At 39.4% G+C, this 19,643-nt stretch overlaps 1 protein-coding gene across 1 annotated transcript in view; it reads right to left on the reverse strand.

Annotated features, from left to right (window-relative positions):
- Positions 1-16,565, reverse strand: part of mta2 (metastasis associated 1 family, member 2) — a 47,285-nt gene extending 30,720 nt beyond the window's left edge. Inside the window, exons 1-2 of the mRNA XM_061709481.1 lie at positions 16,169-16,565; positions 848-915 (exon numbers count right to left, since the gene is read on the reverse strand). Of these exons, the coding sequence (XP_061565465.1) occupies positions 848-915; positions 16,169-16,196 (96 nt within the window). The 5' untranslated portion in view covers positions 16,197-16,565. The remainder of the gene's footprint in view (positions 1-847; positions 916-16,168) is intronic.
- Between the last annotated feature and the right edge of the window lie 3,078 nt (positions 16,566-19,643).

Consider the following 19,643-nt stretch of genomic DNA (forward strand, 5'->3'; position numbering starts at 1 on the left):
TTCAATGCCTGTTCCACCCATTTGCAATAAGACACCATACAGTGTGAGGAAACTCTTCAGGAAACCTATGGGTAATGTCACAGGAGCTTTGTCCACTTCTTTTTATACACTATGGATGCAACATTCTTATTGTGTACAGTCAAGCTCTAATACGATGTGGAGAGATTTCTTAGTTTCTTAACCCTTGTGCTGTCTTTGGGTCAAGGGAGGAGGAAGGGAGAAAAGAAGGAATGAAGGAAAGGAGAAAAGATGGAAGGAAGGAAAGAAGGAAGTAAGGAAGAAAGGAGAAAAGAAGGAAAGAGGGAAGTAAGGAAGAAAGGAGAAAAGAAGGAAAGAAGTAGGAAAGGGAGTAAGGAAGGGAGAAAAGATGGAAGGGAGTTAAAGATGGAAGGAAGGGAGAAAGGAGTAAAGAAAGAAGGAAGTAGGAAAGGGGGTAAGGAAGGGAGAAAAGATGGAAGGGAGGGAGAAAGGAGAAAAGAAGGAAAGAAGTCAGAAAGGGAGTAAAGAAGGGAGGAAAGATGGAAGGAAGGGAAAAAAGGAAAGAATGGAGAAAAGGAAAGAAAGGAGGGAGGGAAGAAGGAAGGAATGGAGAAAATAAGGAAAGAAGGAAGGAAAAGCAAAGAAGGTAATAAAGGAACAAATGACGAAAGGGAGGTGGGAAGAAAAAGGAGTAAAGGAGAGTAAAAACAGAGGAAAAGAGGAAGGGAACAAGGAAGGAGAGAGCAGGGGGAAAGAAGGATAAAAGAATTACCCTAGGTCATTTTGACCCAAAGACAGTACAAGGGTTAAAAAAACTGATTAAATGTAAAGGAAGTATTTGACTCGGGGCAAAAAGGAAACCACCAACCTTGTTGAGCTCTTCTATTCTCCGGATCAGGTAAGGGTTGCTGGAGGAGTTCTCAAAGTACACGTAGTCTGGAACAAAAATCAAGGAAAAGAAAACTGATCAATTACCGTAATCAACCCACCTGATAAATACAGATTTAGCAACAAAAAGGCTGCAACAGCTTGAGATTGTCACAGTTATCTAAAACAAGTAAAACAATAATAAGAATAATTTAAAAATAAAAATCACATTTATCAAAGTACCTTCCACATTATACAGGACTGTCTCAGAAAATTTGAATATTGTGATAAAGTTCTTTATTTTCTGTAATGCAATTAAAAAAAAACAAAAATGTCCTACATTCTGGATTCATTACAAATCAACTGAAATATTGCAAGCCTTTTATTTTAATATTGCTGATTATGGTTTACAGTTTAAGATTAAGATTCCCAGAATATTCTAATTTTTGAGAAAGGATATTTGAGTTTTCTTAAACTGTAAGCCATGATCAGCAATATTAAAATAATAAAAGGCTTGCAATATTTCAGTTGATTTGTAATGAATCCAGAATTTATGACATTTTTGTTTTTGTAATTGCATTACAGAAAATCACAATATTCTAATTTTCTGAGACAGTCCTGTATAAATGGTGAACTCTTGTGGTTTGTATGGTGAAGTACTTCACGTATGGACAGAGTGATAACTAACATGCCGTTGTTGGGCTGCATTTTCAGTTTGGCTAGTAAATTGTTATCATATCAATTATTGCCAATGTTATCCCCCACACTGGCGGGTAAATGTGTCTACCATTGGATGTTTTTTAGATTAAACCCTGCTATTATCCCTAGATGATGATGGCATGTCTAACCTGCACTGGAAAATGTAAATGCCAGGTGTGCTTCTTCTAAATATATATAAAAAATAAATACAGACATATAATTTAGGTTTAGTTGTGGAAAGGGGGTGGGATTAAATACGTTTATATTTCCTCCCACTCCTTTTCGAAACATGTAACTTGAAATATGTGTTTTGATGGGTTTTTTTTTCTTTATGTGGTGGAATGCCCACCTGTATTTGTTTTGTTATCTTTTTTATGTTTTTTTTATACATGTTCGAAATAAACAAAAACGAATAAATCGATTCTCATATTAATTCCTAAAAATCGATTCATTTTTTCATCATTACATTATTGCCCGGTGAACTTTAATCCCAGTAGTCACGTCATTTAATTCATACATCCGTGGTGTGAAACTATCAAACAATGAACATGGCGTCGGAGAGTAGCGGTAGCGTTAACAAAGCGCTGGTTTTGAAAACTCCTGAAAGGCTTTAAAATGTGCATAAAAGTGTTTTTTTTTCTTGGACAAAATGAACTTTTCTTTCAAGAAAATGCTCCAAGAGGGGTTACTAAAGGCTGGGGACACTGCGTGCCTCTCTGCCCCCTCCCGCCCCTGCTGCCCTCATAAACAAAACAAACATGACGAAGCGGCCGCCTGAGAAACCAGTGCAGAAAATACAGAACCACCGGTTTACTCCCAGGTACAGAGCAGCTTCCCCGGGATCTGATAATTCTACCCCACACAATGCTTCTGAAAGCAGTTCTATCAGCATTCTGGGAGCTGATTGGTCCTTACAGCATCATTAGCTGCCAATACTTGCTGTTGAATCTCAATATAATACTAGTATTAATATGTTGCGGAACTACACAGTTATGCAATTCATGCAACAGCTCCAAAAACAGTTTTAACACTAACCCAAATCGATATCTGAATGGAATCGATTTTGGACGCAAAGTCTCCGGTGCCTGTCGTGGCGGCAACCCCAGAACTCGGCGGTGGACAGCGGAAGTACAGGAAGCCGTCAGACTGAAGAAGGAGTCCTACCAGGCCATGTTAGTTCGGGGAGGCCATGGAGGAAGACTTTCGGTCGGCCTCGAGGAAATTCTGGAGGACCGTTCGGCGCCTCAGAAGGGGGAAGCAGTACTCTGCCGGCACCGGTTATGGTGCGGGTAGGGAGCTGTTGACCTCGACTGGGGACATCGTTGGACGGTGGAAGGAATACTTCGAGGATCTCCTCAATTCGACTGACATGCCTTCCACTGAGGAAGCAGAGAGTGGGGCCTCTGGGGCGTGCTCATCCATCACCCAAGCCGAGGTCACTGAGGTAGTTTGTAAGCTCCTCAGTGGCACCGGGGGTGGATGAGATTCACCCTGAGTACCTCAAGTCTCTGGATGTCGTAGGGCTGTCTTGGCTGACACGCCTCTGCGACATCGCATGGAGGAAGGGGACAGTACCGCTGGAGTGGCAAACCGGGTGGTGGTCCCTCTGTTTAAAAAGGGGAGCCGGAGAGTGTGCTCCAACTATAGGGGGATCACACTTCTCAACCTCCCCGGGAAAGTCTACGCCAGGGTACTGGAGAGGAGAATACGGCCGATGGTTGAACCTCAGATTCCAATTAGATAGTATGGTATTTTCATTCAGAGTAGATTTAAAACAAAAACAGTACAATGGCAAAAAAATGAAAAAAAAAACAAAAGGAGCAGGGTGAAGTTTAACTTATATATGTCCCCGCTCCCTTCCCCGTCAATTTACCTCACATAGTTACTCATGGCAGATTCTATAATTAACAAATGTACTGTATCCATTCCATAACAATAATCAGGAGATAAAATGTCCGTCCCATAACAGTACCACAAAACTAACCTGTCCATAATAGTATTATACATCAAAGATGAGCTCAGACCATTTCACAACTAGGGGGGCAACGACTGATGATGAAAATAGTCGCCAACAAATTTAATTGTCGACTATTGTCGGCAAAAAAAACAAATGAACAGAGTAAGGCATTGCCTTCCTTCCCATCTCTGCTAAGAATCGCATATACAATAGAGTTCACCCGCTATTGTCCCCAGGCGGGTCTTTCAACAGGGTGAAGCATCGCATTGCCTTTCCATCTCTTCTGAGAATTTTTTTTGTAATAAAAACATGGCATTTAGTGTGAAACTGTGCCCTTTTTTATCCAAATATATAATTTTTAACGTGTTATTTTAACACATTTGGATAATATGCAAATGCACAGCCGTGTTTTGCATTGCACTGCATTTTTCTTACTGACTAAACAGGCAGAACTTTTTATTTATTTTGCTAATCACCCGATTAATTGTTTTAAAAATAATTGTTTACACCCAGCCCTATTTGTGGGCATACAATTACAATTTTAATTGAAAATCAGTTTCAAGAATAAGTATGTGGCTCTTCATTTATAGTTCTTTCAAACAAAGATGACTTAAATTAGACAAAAAATATACACCTCCGTAGCCCATTCTTTTTGTAAAAACCCAAATAATCCTCGAGTGTGTTTGTACTGTTCACTAAGTTTTGTCTGATCCAGCTTCAGATTGTTTCATAGACTGTATGAGGCCATTGCACCACAGATTAAAGAATGAAAAGTTGATGCATGCTCACTCTCATGACAATTGACAACCTTATAATCACTTAGTTGTGATTACAAAATCATGTTTTATGATATCACGATACTATTGCAAATGTAATGGATCTTTCAGCCCTATTAAATACATGGCATTGCGCTCTGATTTGCAGGTATTTTATGATGTTGGTGTTACCCCCCTTCGCACGGCATTATACTTAAAAGATATTGGATTTAACGTAATTCAACGTGATGCAAGCCCACAGAGCCCACACTGTTGAATGTCACACCCATGACTGACTATTTAGGATAGAAAATCCTCACATATACAAGATGTCGGTCACACTACTCATTGAAACATGGAAAATACATAACATAGCCTAACTGCACTTTTTAGGTTAGGGTTAGGTTAGGTTAGGTTAGGGTTACACCCACATAAATGTGCGATTAATCGCGAGTTAACTATGGACAACATGCGATTAATCGCGATAAAATTTTATCATTTGACAGCCCTAATTAGAATCAGAAAAGGGTTTATTGCCAAGTTTGTTAGACACACACAAGGAATTTGTTGTGGTGATTGGTGAAATACAATACAAATATAAAAGCAAATATATAAGAGATAAAATGTATAAACAGAAATGTACAATATGAGGTTTTTAAAATGCCGGATATAATATATATACATAAATACTTGTACTTGGAATGCATCCCTGACCTGTACAGATGAATGTTTGGTAAGAGCCTTTAACCCAGGCTTTTCATCCAACCGTCTTTTGGATGGGCTGTTTTAAATAATGAACGCCTACATCTTCCTAACTGTGTGACCTTAGAAAAAGATATTTAACTCTGAACATATCAGTAGGACATGCCGCTATTATTTTAAGTTGTGAGGAGTTAAACTGGGAGGTATTTAAGACCCTATAGCCATGAGCTCAAGAGCAGCCGCAGGCACTTCACTTAGCATGTTAAACAGTAAGCCATTGATGAAGTGCAGTGGAACTGGGGATGATAATAATTCATCTGTGCTAAAATTATAAGACTTGATCTTATTTTATTCTATATTAGAAAAGCAAATTCATTGTAACCATGCAAAAATTCCAATGAAGGAATTTGATTTTTACACTACCCGAGAAAGTTTTCTTGATGTTGCCAAGAAATTTGTAAACACTGTCAGCAACAGAGAACATGGAGTGAAAGAAAATAATGCAGCACAATGTATTGTTTATATGTTATTTTATTAGAGGATAAAATAAAATAATCTTAAAGTAAATCTTCTAAATCTAAAGTAAATCTTAAAGTAATCAATTTCCTGCCCACCTACTTCGAATAAAAGGCCACTAGTGCCAAAAAATCCTTAAAAAAGTAACTAATTCAGGTGTCGACAAAAAAAAATAATTCAACAGTAAGTCATCTTTCTTCCAAACTCTGCTGAGAATTGCACATGCACAGTAGCATCCAGCTGCTATAGAGCTTCGGACCCCACGTGACCAGTTTTGACTACAGACCCATATTGGCAGGATAGAAAACTGTTTGTACAAGTCAAAAGTCATGGCGTACTTCATCGTGAACTTCAGAGCGGGTTTTCTGTGCATTTGAACCCAAAAGATAAAGAAAACTATGTTGCTAAACTTGAAAGACTCATTATTACTGACCCTTTTTAAATGCATCAAAACTGCGACGGAGCTGTCAGACCTCCAGTATCCGGACATCTACAACTACCTGATCAACTTTCCTGTGTCCTACTCCGGGGAATCAGTTAAAAATGACAAAAGCCTGGAGGGGTATAAATGCACGTTATGCCCTGGATTTGTGAACAACATTCAGTTTTGGAATCTTTCGCCAAAGGATTATTTCATCATTACTGGAAGGCACATCATTCATTTAATTAACACAGTCAGTGTAGGCTTACAGAATCGGCATGATAATTAAAATCAAATTTTACCACAACCTCATGCATTAATTTCATAGGTCTATGATAAATTACCATGCAGCTGCTTTTATTTATTTTAAGGTTGAGTCATTCACAAAATGACCCTCCTATGAAGCATGGATAGTGGTCAGAGAGGATTGTGCTGTGCTTGGAGCCCAAGGCAACTGCGCAGCTGTCTTGGTCGTATATTTTATGGCATAAATCCATTTTATCGGGGGACCGTGCCACAGTTGGTAGTGCAGCCGCCTCACAGCTACAGCTAGAAGGTCATGGGTTCAATTCTCGCCGGGGATTGTGGGTGCCGAGCGCGTGTTAAGTTCCCCCATGATTTCATCTGTGTGGAGTTTGCATGTTCTCCCCGTGTTCTCTTGGGTAGTTAATGTGAGCTACCCTCACAAAAACCTGCAGCATTCCTGGACTCTACACTGCCCCCTCTGGACAGCTGGGGCGCCTGATGGGGGTGGGGAGGATCTGGCCGGAATTAACGTGATCCTACGTCCGGCCGGAGAAGCCCCACCCTGTCAGGTGAAAAGAAGCGGCCTGCTCACTCCTCAGGTTAAAGGCTGAGTTATGGTTCTGCATCAAAACGACGCCGTGCCTACGGCGTAGGGTACACGCCGTCACTGACGCCGTCACTGACGCGTAACTCCCAAAAATTGTAACTATGCGTCGAGTGATTGGTTCGCTTGGTAGCAACGCATTTCCGGTTTGAAGCAGTAGTGAACTTTCAGGGCTCTTTTCTTCGTGTATGTGTGATTTTTTTGGTTTTGGTTTTTTGCACAATAGTTGTCCTTATCTTTTTGATTCACTGTGACCGGAAAAAGTCGGATAAACCATTCAGGAAAAGATAGCGAATTAGCGGTCACGGGGGGTATTGCACCGCGGCGTGACAGAGAAGTCCGAAGGGTTCACAACGGCGTCACGGTGACGGCGTAGGCACGGCGTCGATTTGACACAGAACCATAATTCAGGCTTAAGAAGGAGACTTGAGCTCAGTGCAGGGTCCTCCCGGGTTCGGTACAGGATGAGCAATGCCCAGGACTGACTTAATAAGGAGCACTGGGTGATGAAAATGGGAAGAAAAAAATAAAAAAATAAAAATCAAACGCAGTGTTTCTTTTAGCCGCCCGCTCCCGCCCGCAGCAAAGTTCAAACCGCCCGCTCCCACGAGTTTTGTGTTAGGTCCCGCTGGAACCAATCCCTGGTTCCCGCAGTCCAGAGCTCTATTGTCACCACACGTGTTTTTCAACAGAGTGATGCATCATTCTCCCTTCCTATCTTTCTATCTCTGCTGAGAGTTGCACATGCGCAATAGAGCACTAAGATGAATTAAGTGTCCATCTTTCTTGTATTTTATTTTTAATCAGCACATCATTTAAACCTCAAGCAAAAATTAAAAACTGAGCACCAATAAGAGCCAATTAATAATTATGAGATTCATAATCGTTGGCAACGAGGCACAGAAACATGTGGACCTCTTCATTGCACCACAGATTAGGTTTGCTTGCTATTTTTTCTTGATAAAAAGTTTAATTGTAAAGTAAATATCACGGTCAGCGTTACCAGGTTTTACCAGTGTCAAGGAGTTACGAAACATTACTCTCTGGCCAATCAGTGGCCTGCAGCCTTGTGACGTTGCATTCCCAGCCCAACTCAGCTCAGTTATGACGCTTTTCCACTAGTACCTACTCAGCCTGACGCGACTCACCTCAGTTTGGTGCTTTATAGGGGTGTAACAATATATCGTGCCACGAAATTTCGCGATACAAAAAAGTCACAATATGTGTCGTGGAGGTGACAAAGTGTATCACGATATTGGGTTATTAATATTAATCTATTGTGTTGACTAGTAACGCGCCTCGACCCGTGGACCAAAATCTTCCTCCGCTCAGAAGAAACTAGTACCGTTTTGGTCCCGATCACGGGACTCTTGCAGGTTTTGAGCTCTGAACTTTTACTTATGTAAGGCTGGTGTAGAGTTAAGCCTTACCTTATTAAATTAAACCTTTTTGGGGTGGTGAGTAGGATAAACACGGGACAACTTCTGCTGAGTTCCAGTGTACTTTAATGTCCCTCAACAGTGTAGGATTTTAGAACATCAACACAGCACCTAGTGCTGTACTGTGGCGTATCACTCCGCCCAATCTAAAACAGACTAATCACTACAGATAAACTGACTAGTGTCATTATAGTCCCTGATTTACATCAGAATATAAAGAATATATTTATAAAATAATCAACCCTGAATTACCAAAATAACCTTCACTAAAATAAATCTCCTCTTACACTTATAAGGTGAGCATGAATCAATCTGTTTTATGATGTTAAAATGTATTTATTTACTTTTATTTATTTATTTAATTTTAGTTAGTTAAATTTCTGGAAAAGAAAAAAGTCAAATCATACATGAGAGAAACTATTCAGTTTGTGGCTAAATATTTGTACTTGTATGAAACTGAAGATCATAATGCAAACCTGACATTTACTTTTAGTTCAGTTTGTGGAAAATGGTTGGCCTGGCTTTCTCTTTAAAACTTAAACAGTTATAAAGCATTACAAACTGGAACAATAGGGCAAATGCACAGCATTGTTTTGTATTTTGTGTCATTCAAATAAAAGACCATTTTTTCCAGTCATATGTTCCTCATTCAAGGTTGTTAAAGAAATACTGCTATAATATCGTATCATATCGTTATCGTGACGTCAATATGGTGTATCGTACCGTAAGATTATTGTATCGTTACACCCCTAGTGCTTTTCCACTAGGGGTCTAACGTGCCGAGTAGTTTTCTGTACCTACTCTGCCGAGGTTCTAAGCGGCTGAGTCGGCTGTATCTGACATCATCACACTACAGGCCACCGATTGGTCGGGGGGTTGGAGTCAGACGTCTGAGTCAGGAGGAGGAAATCTGAGAAAGAGACTCTGACGGATTCTGGTTCATTTTATTCAACAAGCAATGGAAGCGCAAAAGTCTGTTTCGTGATCCAACTCTGAGGAGAGAATTAAAAAGGGATCTAGACGGCTGATAAGGAACGAGAAGATCTACCAGGAGCTCTGTCTCTTCATAGCTGCTAGCGGCTAAAAACGAACTAAAAATTTTTTTTAAAGCGTCGCCGCTTGAAGCTTCTCTCACTCTCATTTTTTAACTTGATATCAAACACGAGCCACAAACCCAGCAGCACATCTATCATCTCCATGTTCTCTTTAGTTTTGTTGTCATATTCGTTTAGATCACACAATCAAATACGTCACAGCAGCTTCACTCCAACCTCCTACGTCTGCTCCAGGTGCTGAATTGTTGTGGAAAAGAAACCAGGCCGAGTTGAGATGAGTAGAGCCGAGTAGGTTCTAGTGGGAAAGTGCCATTAGAGGCCAAGTAGGTGCGAAAAAAAAGGAGGTACTAACAGGTACCATCACCTAGTGGAAAACCCTAAAAACAGTAGAGTTGAGCAGACCCAAGCCATGTTGGAATTAGTGGAAAATCTCAATATGTTTCCATGATGGTATAACTATTGTATTAGTTTGAGCATAGTTAAAAAAATTTAAAAAAAAAAAACACTGAAAACTGGCCTATGCACTTTGTGCATGCCTCAATGTTCTCACTTTGAGCTTCGACCCAGAAGTAACACATGATGCTAATAAGAAAAAAAAAGTAAAGCACACGAAGACACACAAAATATACAGTAGTAAATCTGTCCAGCTCACAATAAATGATTGTTCCAATTAGCCCATTGGAGTTCCAAGTCCATAGGAGAAGCCTTGGAGTTCAACATGCACCTCCCACTGGGCACATGCTAAAAATCAGGAAAATCACTGCATTGTCTTTTGGTTGACCAAAAAACAAACTCCTTGCAAATGGAAGTGATTTTTGTACCTCTCACATAAACATAAGGCAGATTCACGCAAAAACGAATGCCCTGTAGCTACATCATTCCAAACTGAACAATGACTTGCAAAGCTTCAGATTTGTACAATCACAAAATGAATACTTTTGGAAACTAAACAGCAAATTCTGTAGTGCAGTGTTTAATCAGCATGACCTAAATACCTGACAAACCTTTCTGAGTGATTGCCCGTCGCAGCGCTGAGCAGTTCTCCCGGTCTCAGCGCCATCGGGCTGCGGATGAAGTCCTGACAACTGTGGCATATTCGATTTAGCGCAGCTGCTTAATTCAGAAACGGAGGATGTGGACTACGATGGGTTTGATTAATGACACTTGTTTTAATTTTTGATTATTCATTGGTGATTTAAAAAATGTTTGTACTTTGTAATAAAGACTTAAATAAAGCACAATCAAACTCGGTTTTGCTCCCGCTCTATTTTTAAATACGCACACACATGCTTGTGTGTGTGTTGTTGTAAGGCGGTGTGCCATTTGTGTGTGTAGACGGCGCCTTTTCGTATGGTGCGCCGTGTGTGTGTTGAATACAGTAATGACATACATAACTGAGACTGCGCAGTATGGTCGTGAAAATATGGCAATTACTAACACCATAATCAAACAATGGCAGCAAGTATTGAAAAGAGGAATCTCCATTAGGCAAAATTACATTTACTTATCTAAATAATAACATTATACGGTCAATCTTTACAACAACGATAGCATTTTATTTTATATTTTTTGTCCTCCATTATTACTGTGTTTAAAATCAGACGGGGGTAAAAATATGACCCAACCAGGAAAGTTTTATTTTGTCACAGTCAGACAAGTGAATTTTTTTTAAAGTGTGTGAATAAACTCCCTGACACAGAAATTGCTACATTTGATCATAACCTGAACATTTAGTTCAAATTGTATTTGTAATGTAAAGCCAAGGCCCTATTTCCTTCAAAGTAAAGTAACCGTAAATCGCTTCCAGTTATGAGTTTTTTTGTTGTTTTTTACGAAGCTATCCGCCACAAGTTTTCCATAGCAATGGAAGCGTTTTAGTTTTTATTGTTGTTTTTTTTTATTATCTTACTTAACAAGAACAATGACAAACTCAGATGTAGGGCTGGGCGATATGGACCAAAAGTCATATCTCGATATTTTCTAGCTGAATGGCGATACTCGATATATATCTCGATATTTTTTCTGTGCCTTAATTGGGGTTTCCCCCAAAGCATTTTAGCATAGCATCTCTGTTAGCTTCATTTTTTTCTGAGGCAAACCCTTAAAAAAACAGTCAGTTTTAATACAAAGCCTCGTGCCAAATGTCACACAGGTTCCTTTATTAACAGAGATCTGCACAATATCAACATGTATAAAACAAATGAAATAAAAATAAACTGCCTGCATATATAGAATAAAAATGCTTCTTGAATGAAATAAAACAAATATCCCTTTCCTGCATAACAATTACATTAAAATACACTGTGCAATTAATACAATGTAGACAGTAACAGGCAGACTTTTCCACTGAGGTTGACAGTTGTGTAAATAACAAAACATTTGTGCAAATCTCAAATAAAACATTCAAGTCAATTTGTCACAAAATAAGCTATATCAAAATTGTAAAAAAAAAAAAAAAAAAAAAAAAAATTTTTTTTTTTTTTTAATAATCGATATAAACGATATTGTCTCGTACCATATCGCGTTTGAAAATATATCGATATATATTAAAATCTCGATATATCGCCCAGCCCTACTCAGATGTAAACATAAGTACATCAAATTGAGAGAACAATCCCACCTCCTAAACAAATGAATGAAAAATGGGTACTTAAATAATAAATAAGGAAGGAAAATCATATTGACAAGTACAAGGGGTTCAGGATAAATTGACAGTTGTAATCAGAGTATACAATTTGACTGCTAGGGGAGTATTTATGTGTTTTAGACACTGTTGAAATAAGATTTCATTTTTAAGAGCAGTCCATGAAGGGGGGGGGGAATCTGGCGTAGCGAAACTTGCAAATATACCGTAGTATTTTATAAGAATGATCAAATTATTCACTAAAAATTCTAGTGATGGACCGAATGTTCGGTAACCGAAATTCTTCGGCCGAAAATAGCAAAAAAACACTTTCAGTGTTCGGTGGAATAAGTGGGAAAAAAACGAACAATTAATAACGGCGTGTTAGATGACGCAATCAAACAGCGAACAGCGTGGAGTTAGGGGGGGGGGGGCGGTGTTAAGCAGCAAACATGTCAGCATGTCAGGTCATTACTTGGATGTGGGAAAAAGCAGAGGACACGAGAAATGATCCAGGCTAAGTTGGATTTGGGAAACGCTTGGTGATGGAGACGGTGATGGGACGCACAGCAGAGAAAAGGTTGCACTACCGACGCAGTGGAGAACTCTCACTGTCTGATATTCAATTCAATTCAATTTTATTTATATAGCGTCTAATACAACAGAGTTGTCTCTAGACGCTTTACAGAGACCCATACCCAGAACATGACCCCCGAGCAGTTATTACATAAACAATGGCAGGTAAAAACTCCCCTAGTGGGAGAAAAACCTTAAGCCAAACAGTGGCAAGGAAAAACTCCCCTTTAGGAGGGAAGAAACCTTGAGCAGGACCAGGCTCATCAGGGGGGACCCTCCTGCCGAGGGCCAGACTGGTGGGTCAGGGACGGCAACAGCACAGATATGACCAGATCCTCCAAGAAAATAACCCAGATTTTTACAATTATTATACAAGGCTTCAAATTACGGAGATCAGCCCCACCACGACCCGATTAATTGGATTTGAACGGGAGAAAATGAAAAAGGATTATGAGAAAAAATACAATAAATACAGTAAGACAAATTGTGACTGGTGGGTATTTCACTGCATATTTATTTGATTAATATGCAATGGTGAAAAAAATGGCAAGATAAATGAAAAACTGCGAAGAACCATTGTTAGGTATTATTCCGTATTCGGCCAAGTGTTTATTATTATTTTCGGCCACAAATTTTCATTTCGGTGCATCACTAAAAAATTCATTTATTTTATTCTTAAGAATTACACCAACTTGAATGTTTTGAAACGTCCAGAAATCTATGTTGATGGAGCTGGATAATATTAAATCATGGAGAGACTTCCATATATCTTGAATGATCTCACATCCAAAAAACAGGTGCTCTATCGTTTCTACATTCGTTTTGCAAATATAACAATTATCTACACCCAATTGAAATCTTTTGTTAATTAATTCATTTGAGGGATAAATGTTGTTGATGGTCTTAAAATGCATTTCTTTACATTTGGGAGGAACTTGGTATTTTAGATATTTTGTACGAATAGTTGACATTTTAGATTTATCAAAATCTTTGAGACGAATGGTACGTTTCCACTAGTACCTACTCGGTTCTAATCATCTCAGGTCATCTTTACTCAACTCGGCCTGGTTTCTTTTCCATAACAATTCAACTGGAGCAGAAGTAGGAGGTTGGAGTGAAGCTGCTGTGACGTATTTGATTGTGTGATCTAAACGAAGAAGGCAACAACACTAAAGATGTAGAACCTGGAGGAGATGATAGATGTGCTGCTGGGTCTGTGGCTTGTGGTTGATAAAGTTAAAAATGAGAGTGAGAGAAGATTCAAGCGGCGACGCTTTTTAATTTTTGTTAGTTTGTCTCTGCGCTGCTGAAAAGTCAGCTGGAGCCGTGAGCAGCTATGAAGAGACAGAGCTCCTGGTGGATCTGGTCGTTCCTTATCGCCGTCTAGATTCCTTTTTAATTCTCTCCTCAGCACCAGGTTTATGAACATCTGCACCTCAGCGTGGATTATGGTTCTGCGTTAAACCAACGCAGAGCCTACACCGCTGCCGTGACGCCGTCGTGAATCCTCCGGACTTCTCCGTCACTCCATTTCGCCGCGGTGCAATACCCCCCCCAGAGCGCTAGGGGTGTGTGTTCTTTTCCTGAATGGTTTATCCGACTTTTCCGGTCACAGTGAATCAAAGAGATAAGGACAACTATTGTGAAGAAAACCAAAACAAAAAAAAAACAAAAAAAATAAATAAAAATAAAATAAAAATAAAAATCACACATACACGAAGAAAAGAGTGCTGAAAGTTCACGACTGCTTCACGAACTGGAACCGGAAATGCGTTGCTACCAAGCGAACCAATCACAGCCCTCTTGGTCTGCGACCTCTCGACGCGTAGTTACAATTTTTGGGAGGTGCACGTCAGGCACGGAGTGGCGTGCGCCGTGGGGTGCTCATTGCGGCGCAACCTGCGGCGCACGCTTGGCGTGGATTTAACGCAGAACCATAATCCAGCCTTCAGAGTTGGATCATGAAACAGACTTTTGCTCTGCCATTGCCTGTCAAATAAAATGAAGAAGCCGCCGCCAGAGTCTCAATACAATACAAGTATTTCTCCAGTCCCATGCATTAGATGTGTAACTGACCACATTTGTTTGACCATCCAGTCCAATAATGAAAGTTGCCATTCCCTGTAACAAAGCTACAGCAGATGGAGCTGGAACTGGTTGGATTCTGACATGTTAACGGCTTGCGGCTGAAGCCAACAGCACAGGAGTTCCCTTTTCAAACGTACAGGACTGTCTCAGAAAATTTGAATATTCTGGGAATCTTAATCTTAAACTGTAAACCATAATCAGCAATATTAAAATAATAAAAGGCTTGCAATATTTCAGTTGATTTGTAATGAATCCAGAATGTATGACATTTTTGGTTTTTTTTTAATTGCATTACAGAAAATAAAGAACTTTATCACAATATTCTAATTTTCTGAGACAGTCCTGTATAATGTAATACTGTATCCTATTGTATTGTACCATAATCATACATGGGCCAAGAGTTTGTTTTCCTTTTTACCTTTTGGTTTTAGATACTTTCATTCTTTCTCTTTGTAGGTATGTATATAGATATATTGAGTTATATTTTACGTACAGTATTTATATATCTATGAATATATATTGATTTATAGTTATATATATATATGTCGATATATAGATTTATAGTAATTTTTATGTACAGGACTGTCTCAGAAAATTAGAATATTGTGATTTTCAGTAATGCAATTTAAAAACAAAAATGTCATTCATTCTGGATTCATTACAAATCAACTGAAATATTGCAAGCCTTTTATTATTTTAATATTGCTGATCATGGTTTACAGTTTAAGAAAACTCAAATATCCTATCTCAAAATATTAGAATATTCTGGGAATCTTAATCTTAAACTGTAAGAAAAAAAATAATATAATAAATAATAATACAAAATAAAAATATAAAAAAATATATAATATAATAAAAAAATCATAAAAGGCTTGCAATATTTCAGTTGATTTGTAATGAATCCAGGATGTAGGACATTTTTGCATTACAGAAAATAAAGAACTTTATCACAATATTCTAGTTTTCTGAGACAGTCCTGTATGTACACACTTCACGACAGGAAAATGTTGCAGTTTACGGTTTTGCCTCTTCTACTTCCAACAACATTTACAATCACACACAGAAACAGAGCCGGTTCGTGCAGCCCGCCAAACTGACCCTTATGGAATATTTCAGTGAGCAAACTCAAGTAATCCAGACACCATATAATACATACACACACATACATACATTATATATATGCATGCATGTATGTGTGTATATATATTTATATATATATGAGAGAGAGACAGTTTGCAATGGTGCATATATGTCGAATATAGAAGCACATACAACTGTGGGCAAACTAAGTAATAATGCATCAGCTCATTGGGTTGCAGTTTGTAAGATCAAAACAGATCAAATATTCACCAAAAAGCCAAACTTGCCATCCACACAGGCGCTAGCAGAGCTAGCTGTGGTTAGCAGCTAAAAGGCTGATTTAAGGTTCCGCGTTACACCAACGCAGGGCATACGGCGTAGGTTACGCGGCGACGCGCGCCTACCTTGCGCGTCGCCGCGTAAATTACGCCGTAGCCTCTGCGTCGACGTGACGCAGAACCATAAATCAGCCAGCTTAGCGGCTAGTTAGCACCGCGTTGCTACACGAACAATCACGCTGTAGCGGGAGAGAGAGGGATCACAAAAATTAAACATTCCTACCTCCCACTCGGTACATGTTGGCCGCCATCCTCTTGTAACCTTTAGAGCAGTTAATTCCACCGTATATCTCCCTCGGAATAAAAACATCGAAGGGGATCTAGTTTATTCCTTATTGTACGTGATCCCCCCCCCCCGCCTCGACACAAAGCCGGCTCCGGCTCCGGGCACAACAAACCCGGGCAAAAAAGTTGAAACTTTTCCCTAGTAAATGCTCCGGGGGGTTTGTGCATAAAAATACAGGTCTCTCTCTGTGTTCGCCCCTTGGATGACCTTCTTCTTCTCCTCTTCCCCCCTCTCTCAGTCAGTCATTTCCACTCGGCTAGCCCTGTCTCTTACTCCACTCTTCCTCCCATCCTCCGCTCCGAGCTTCATCCTCCTCTTCTTCACCTCCGCTCGGCTCAGCCGCTCACACAGAGGAAGGAAGCGCTGCTGCCTTCGGCCCCGCGCCTACGTCATCTTCGGAAACGCTCGGCCATCTCCGGAAAACCCGCGACTTTTACACCACAACACACACCACTCACAATTATATGCCAATATTTGTGGCTTTTAAAATAACAATAATAATAATAATAATAATAATAATATATAAAATAATTCTCTCTCTCTCTCTCTCTCTCTCTCTCTCTCTCCACACACACACACACACACACACACACACACACACACACACACACACACACACACACACACACACACACACACACACACACACACACACAATGTATGTATGTATGTATGTATATATATATATATATATATATATATATATATATATATATATATATATATATATGTATATATATATATGTATATATACATATACATACATACACATATATACAGGGTATATATACATATATATCTCAAGACCGGTATCTGCTCCTCTGTGCAAGAATGGAAAAGGATTAGCCCTACAAAAAAATTCAAATTCCCTCCAAAAATGTTATATGATAATAATATATTTTTTGAACTTTTTTTATGATCACCTTCTTCATGTAATTTAATCTGTCAATTGATCACAAATCACTTTAATTACTTGTATGATCCTGTAAAATCATGTACCACACAAATTGTACAAATTGTAACATATGCTCTTTTTACTTTATTTAAATTTTATTCTTTCTTTTTTTTAACCTGCTTTTCAATTTTCTTTATCTTATACACCAACTGGAGAGCACTCTCAATCTCATTGTACAATGACAATAAAGGCTTTACTTTTACTTTAATCCCCTTAGGGAACTTAAATTAACAACAAAACGACCTCCAGCCACTGAGCATCATGCCTCTAAAGTGACTTGCCATAAAGCTCCTGTATGAATTATGACAAATTTCAATCTGGATTTGTTCTTTCTTATTTAAAAGGACTCATAGTTCCATATTATCTCACCAAAACCCATGGGTTTAAATAATGGAGAGTTACTAATGGTTTGTAAACTGGAAGGTACAGCCACCAGTTATCAGGCCTCCGCTTGCAGAACCAGCTCCCTTTTTGTATTTGGGACACAGGCACCCTTTATACAACAAATATAAGGGCCCCCTCTCATGATGCCCTGGACACTTTGCTTATCCTATTTCCTTGTATATCTAGTTTGAATTGCCTCTTTTGTGTCTCATAGGCAAGTATACCTGGCAGGTATCTTTAGGTGCTTGCTAAATCCTTCCCATCAGGGTTACCCTTTGTCATCTATCTTGTTCATAACTTTTATGGACAGAATTCGTAGAGAGGAGGGGTCTAGTTTAGTGGCCCCAGGATTACATGCAAGTTTTTAGTGGATGATGTGGTCCTGTTGGCTTTATCAAGCTGATTTATTTCCCTCACTAGAGCGGTTTGGTCTGTGAAACCGCAGGGAAGAGAATCAATTCAGTTCAATTTTATTTATATAGCGTCTATTACAACAGAAGTTGGCTCGCCGCTTTCCAGGGACCAGAACATGACCCCCCGACCAATTATTACATAAACAATGGCCGGTTAAAAACTCCCCTAGTGGGACAAAAACCAAACAGTGGTGAGGAAAAACTCCCCTTTAGGAGGGAAGAAACCTGGACCAGGACCTGGATCATAAGGAGGGAAGAAACCTGGACCAGGACCTGGATCATAAGGGGGGACCCTCCTGCTGGAGACCAGACTGGGCAGAGCAGGAAAAGAGAAAACAGACAGAGAGAATGAAGAACAGAGAAAGGAGAGACACAGACATATTGTTAAACGTACAAAAGACTAGATATGTTATTGTTAATTATCAGTGCAGCAGAACTAAGAGTTCTATGTACATATGACTGATACATGTTAGTTGGTGGACTACAGAAACCACTACATGTAAACAGATGTAGACAGCAGACACTGAGGTGCATGCAGCTCCTGAAGCTCTGGCCTGCAAACATGTACAGAAGAGAAAAGGAGGGGCGGACCAGCACAACAAACTTCAAGAACAATGGAGAACAATGTTGGTTATGAAATACTTCTAATTAATAAGTATGGATTGAGCTGAAGAAGAAAGAGAAGGAGAGGAAAGCAAAAGGGGTGATGTTCACCGCCCAGTGGATCATGGCGGTCCCCCCTGCAGCAGAGGCCTATAGCAGCATATCTACCACCAAGCTATATTTGAGACTAACTATTATAGTCTTGTTCTATAGCTGCAACTATGACTACTGACTCTAACACACTAGAGTTTACACTAACTAGATATTTACCAACACCAACTAGAGGTTTACAAACACCAACTAGAGGTTTACTGAACACTAACTAAATGTTTACTAAATACTAACTAGAGGTTTACTAAACACTAACTAGATGTTTATCAACACTAACTAGAGGTTTACTAAACACTAACTAGAGGTTTACTAAACACTAACTAGAGGTTTATCAACACTAACTAGAGGTTTACTAAACACTAACTAGAGGTTTACTAAACACTAACTAGAGGTTTACTAAACACTAACTAGAGGTTTACTAAACACTAACTAGAGGTTTACTAAACACTAACTAGAGGTTTACTAAACACTAACTAGAGGTTTACTAACACTAACTAGAGGTTTACTAAACACTAACTAGAGGTTTACTAAACACTAACTAGAGGTTTACTAACACCAGCTAGAGGTTTACTAAACACCAGCTAGAGGTTTACTAACACCAACTAGAGTTACTAAAACCAACTAAATTGGTTCTATGTAAACCATCCATTGCTGTCGTGAACACTTCGGACTTCTCTGTCACTCCATTTCGTCGCGGTGCAATACGTCCCCAGAGCGCTAGTTGATACTTTGTTTATCTTCCGTTTTTTCCGGTCATAGTGAATCAAAGAGATAAGGCAACTATTGTGCAAAAAACCAAAACCCAAAAAATCACAGACACACAAGAAAAGAGCGCTGAAAGTTCACGACTGCTTCACGAACTGGAACCGGAAATGTGTTGCTACCAAGCAAACCAATCACAGCCCTCTCGGTCTGCGTTGGGTCTGCGTCGCCTCGACGCGTAGTT

The sequence above is a fragment of the Cololabis saira genome, chromosome 20 (assembly GCF_033807715.1).
Source record: "Cololabis saira isolate AMF1-May2022 chromosome 20, fColSai1.1, whole genome shotgun sequence".
In the NCBI taxonomy this organism is placed as follows: domain Eukaryota; kingdom Metazoa; phylum Chordata; class Actinopteri; order Beloniformes; family Belonidae; genus Cololabis; species Cololabis saira.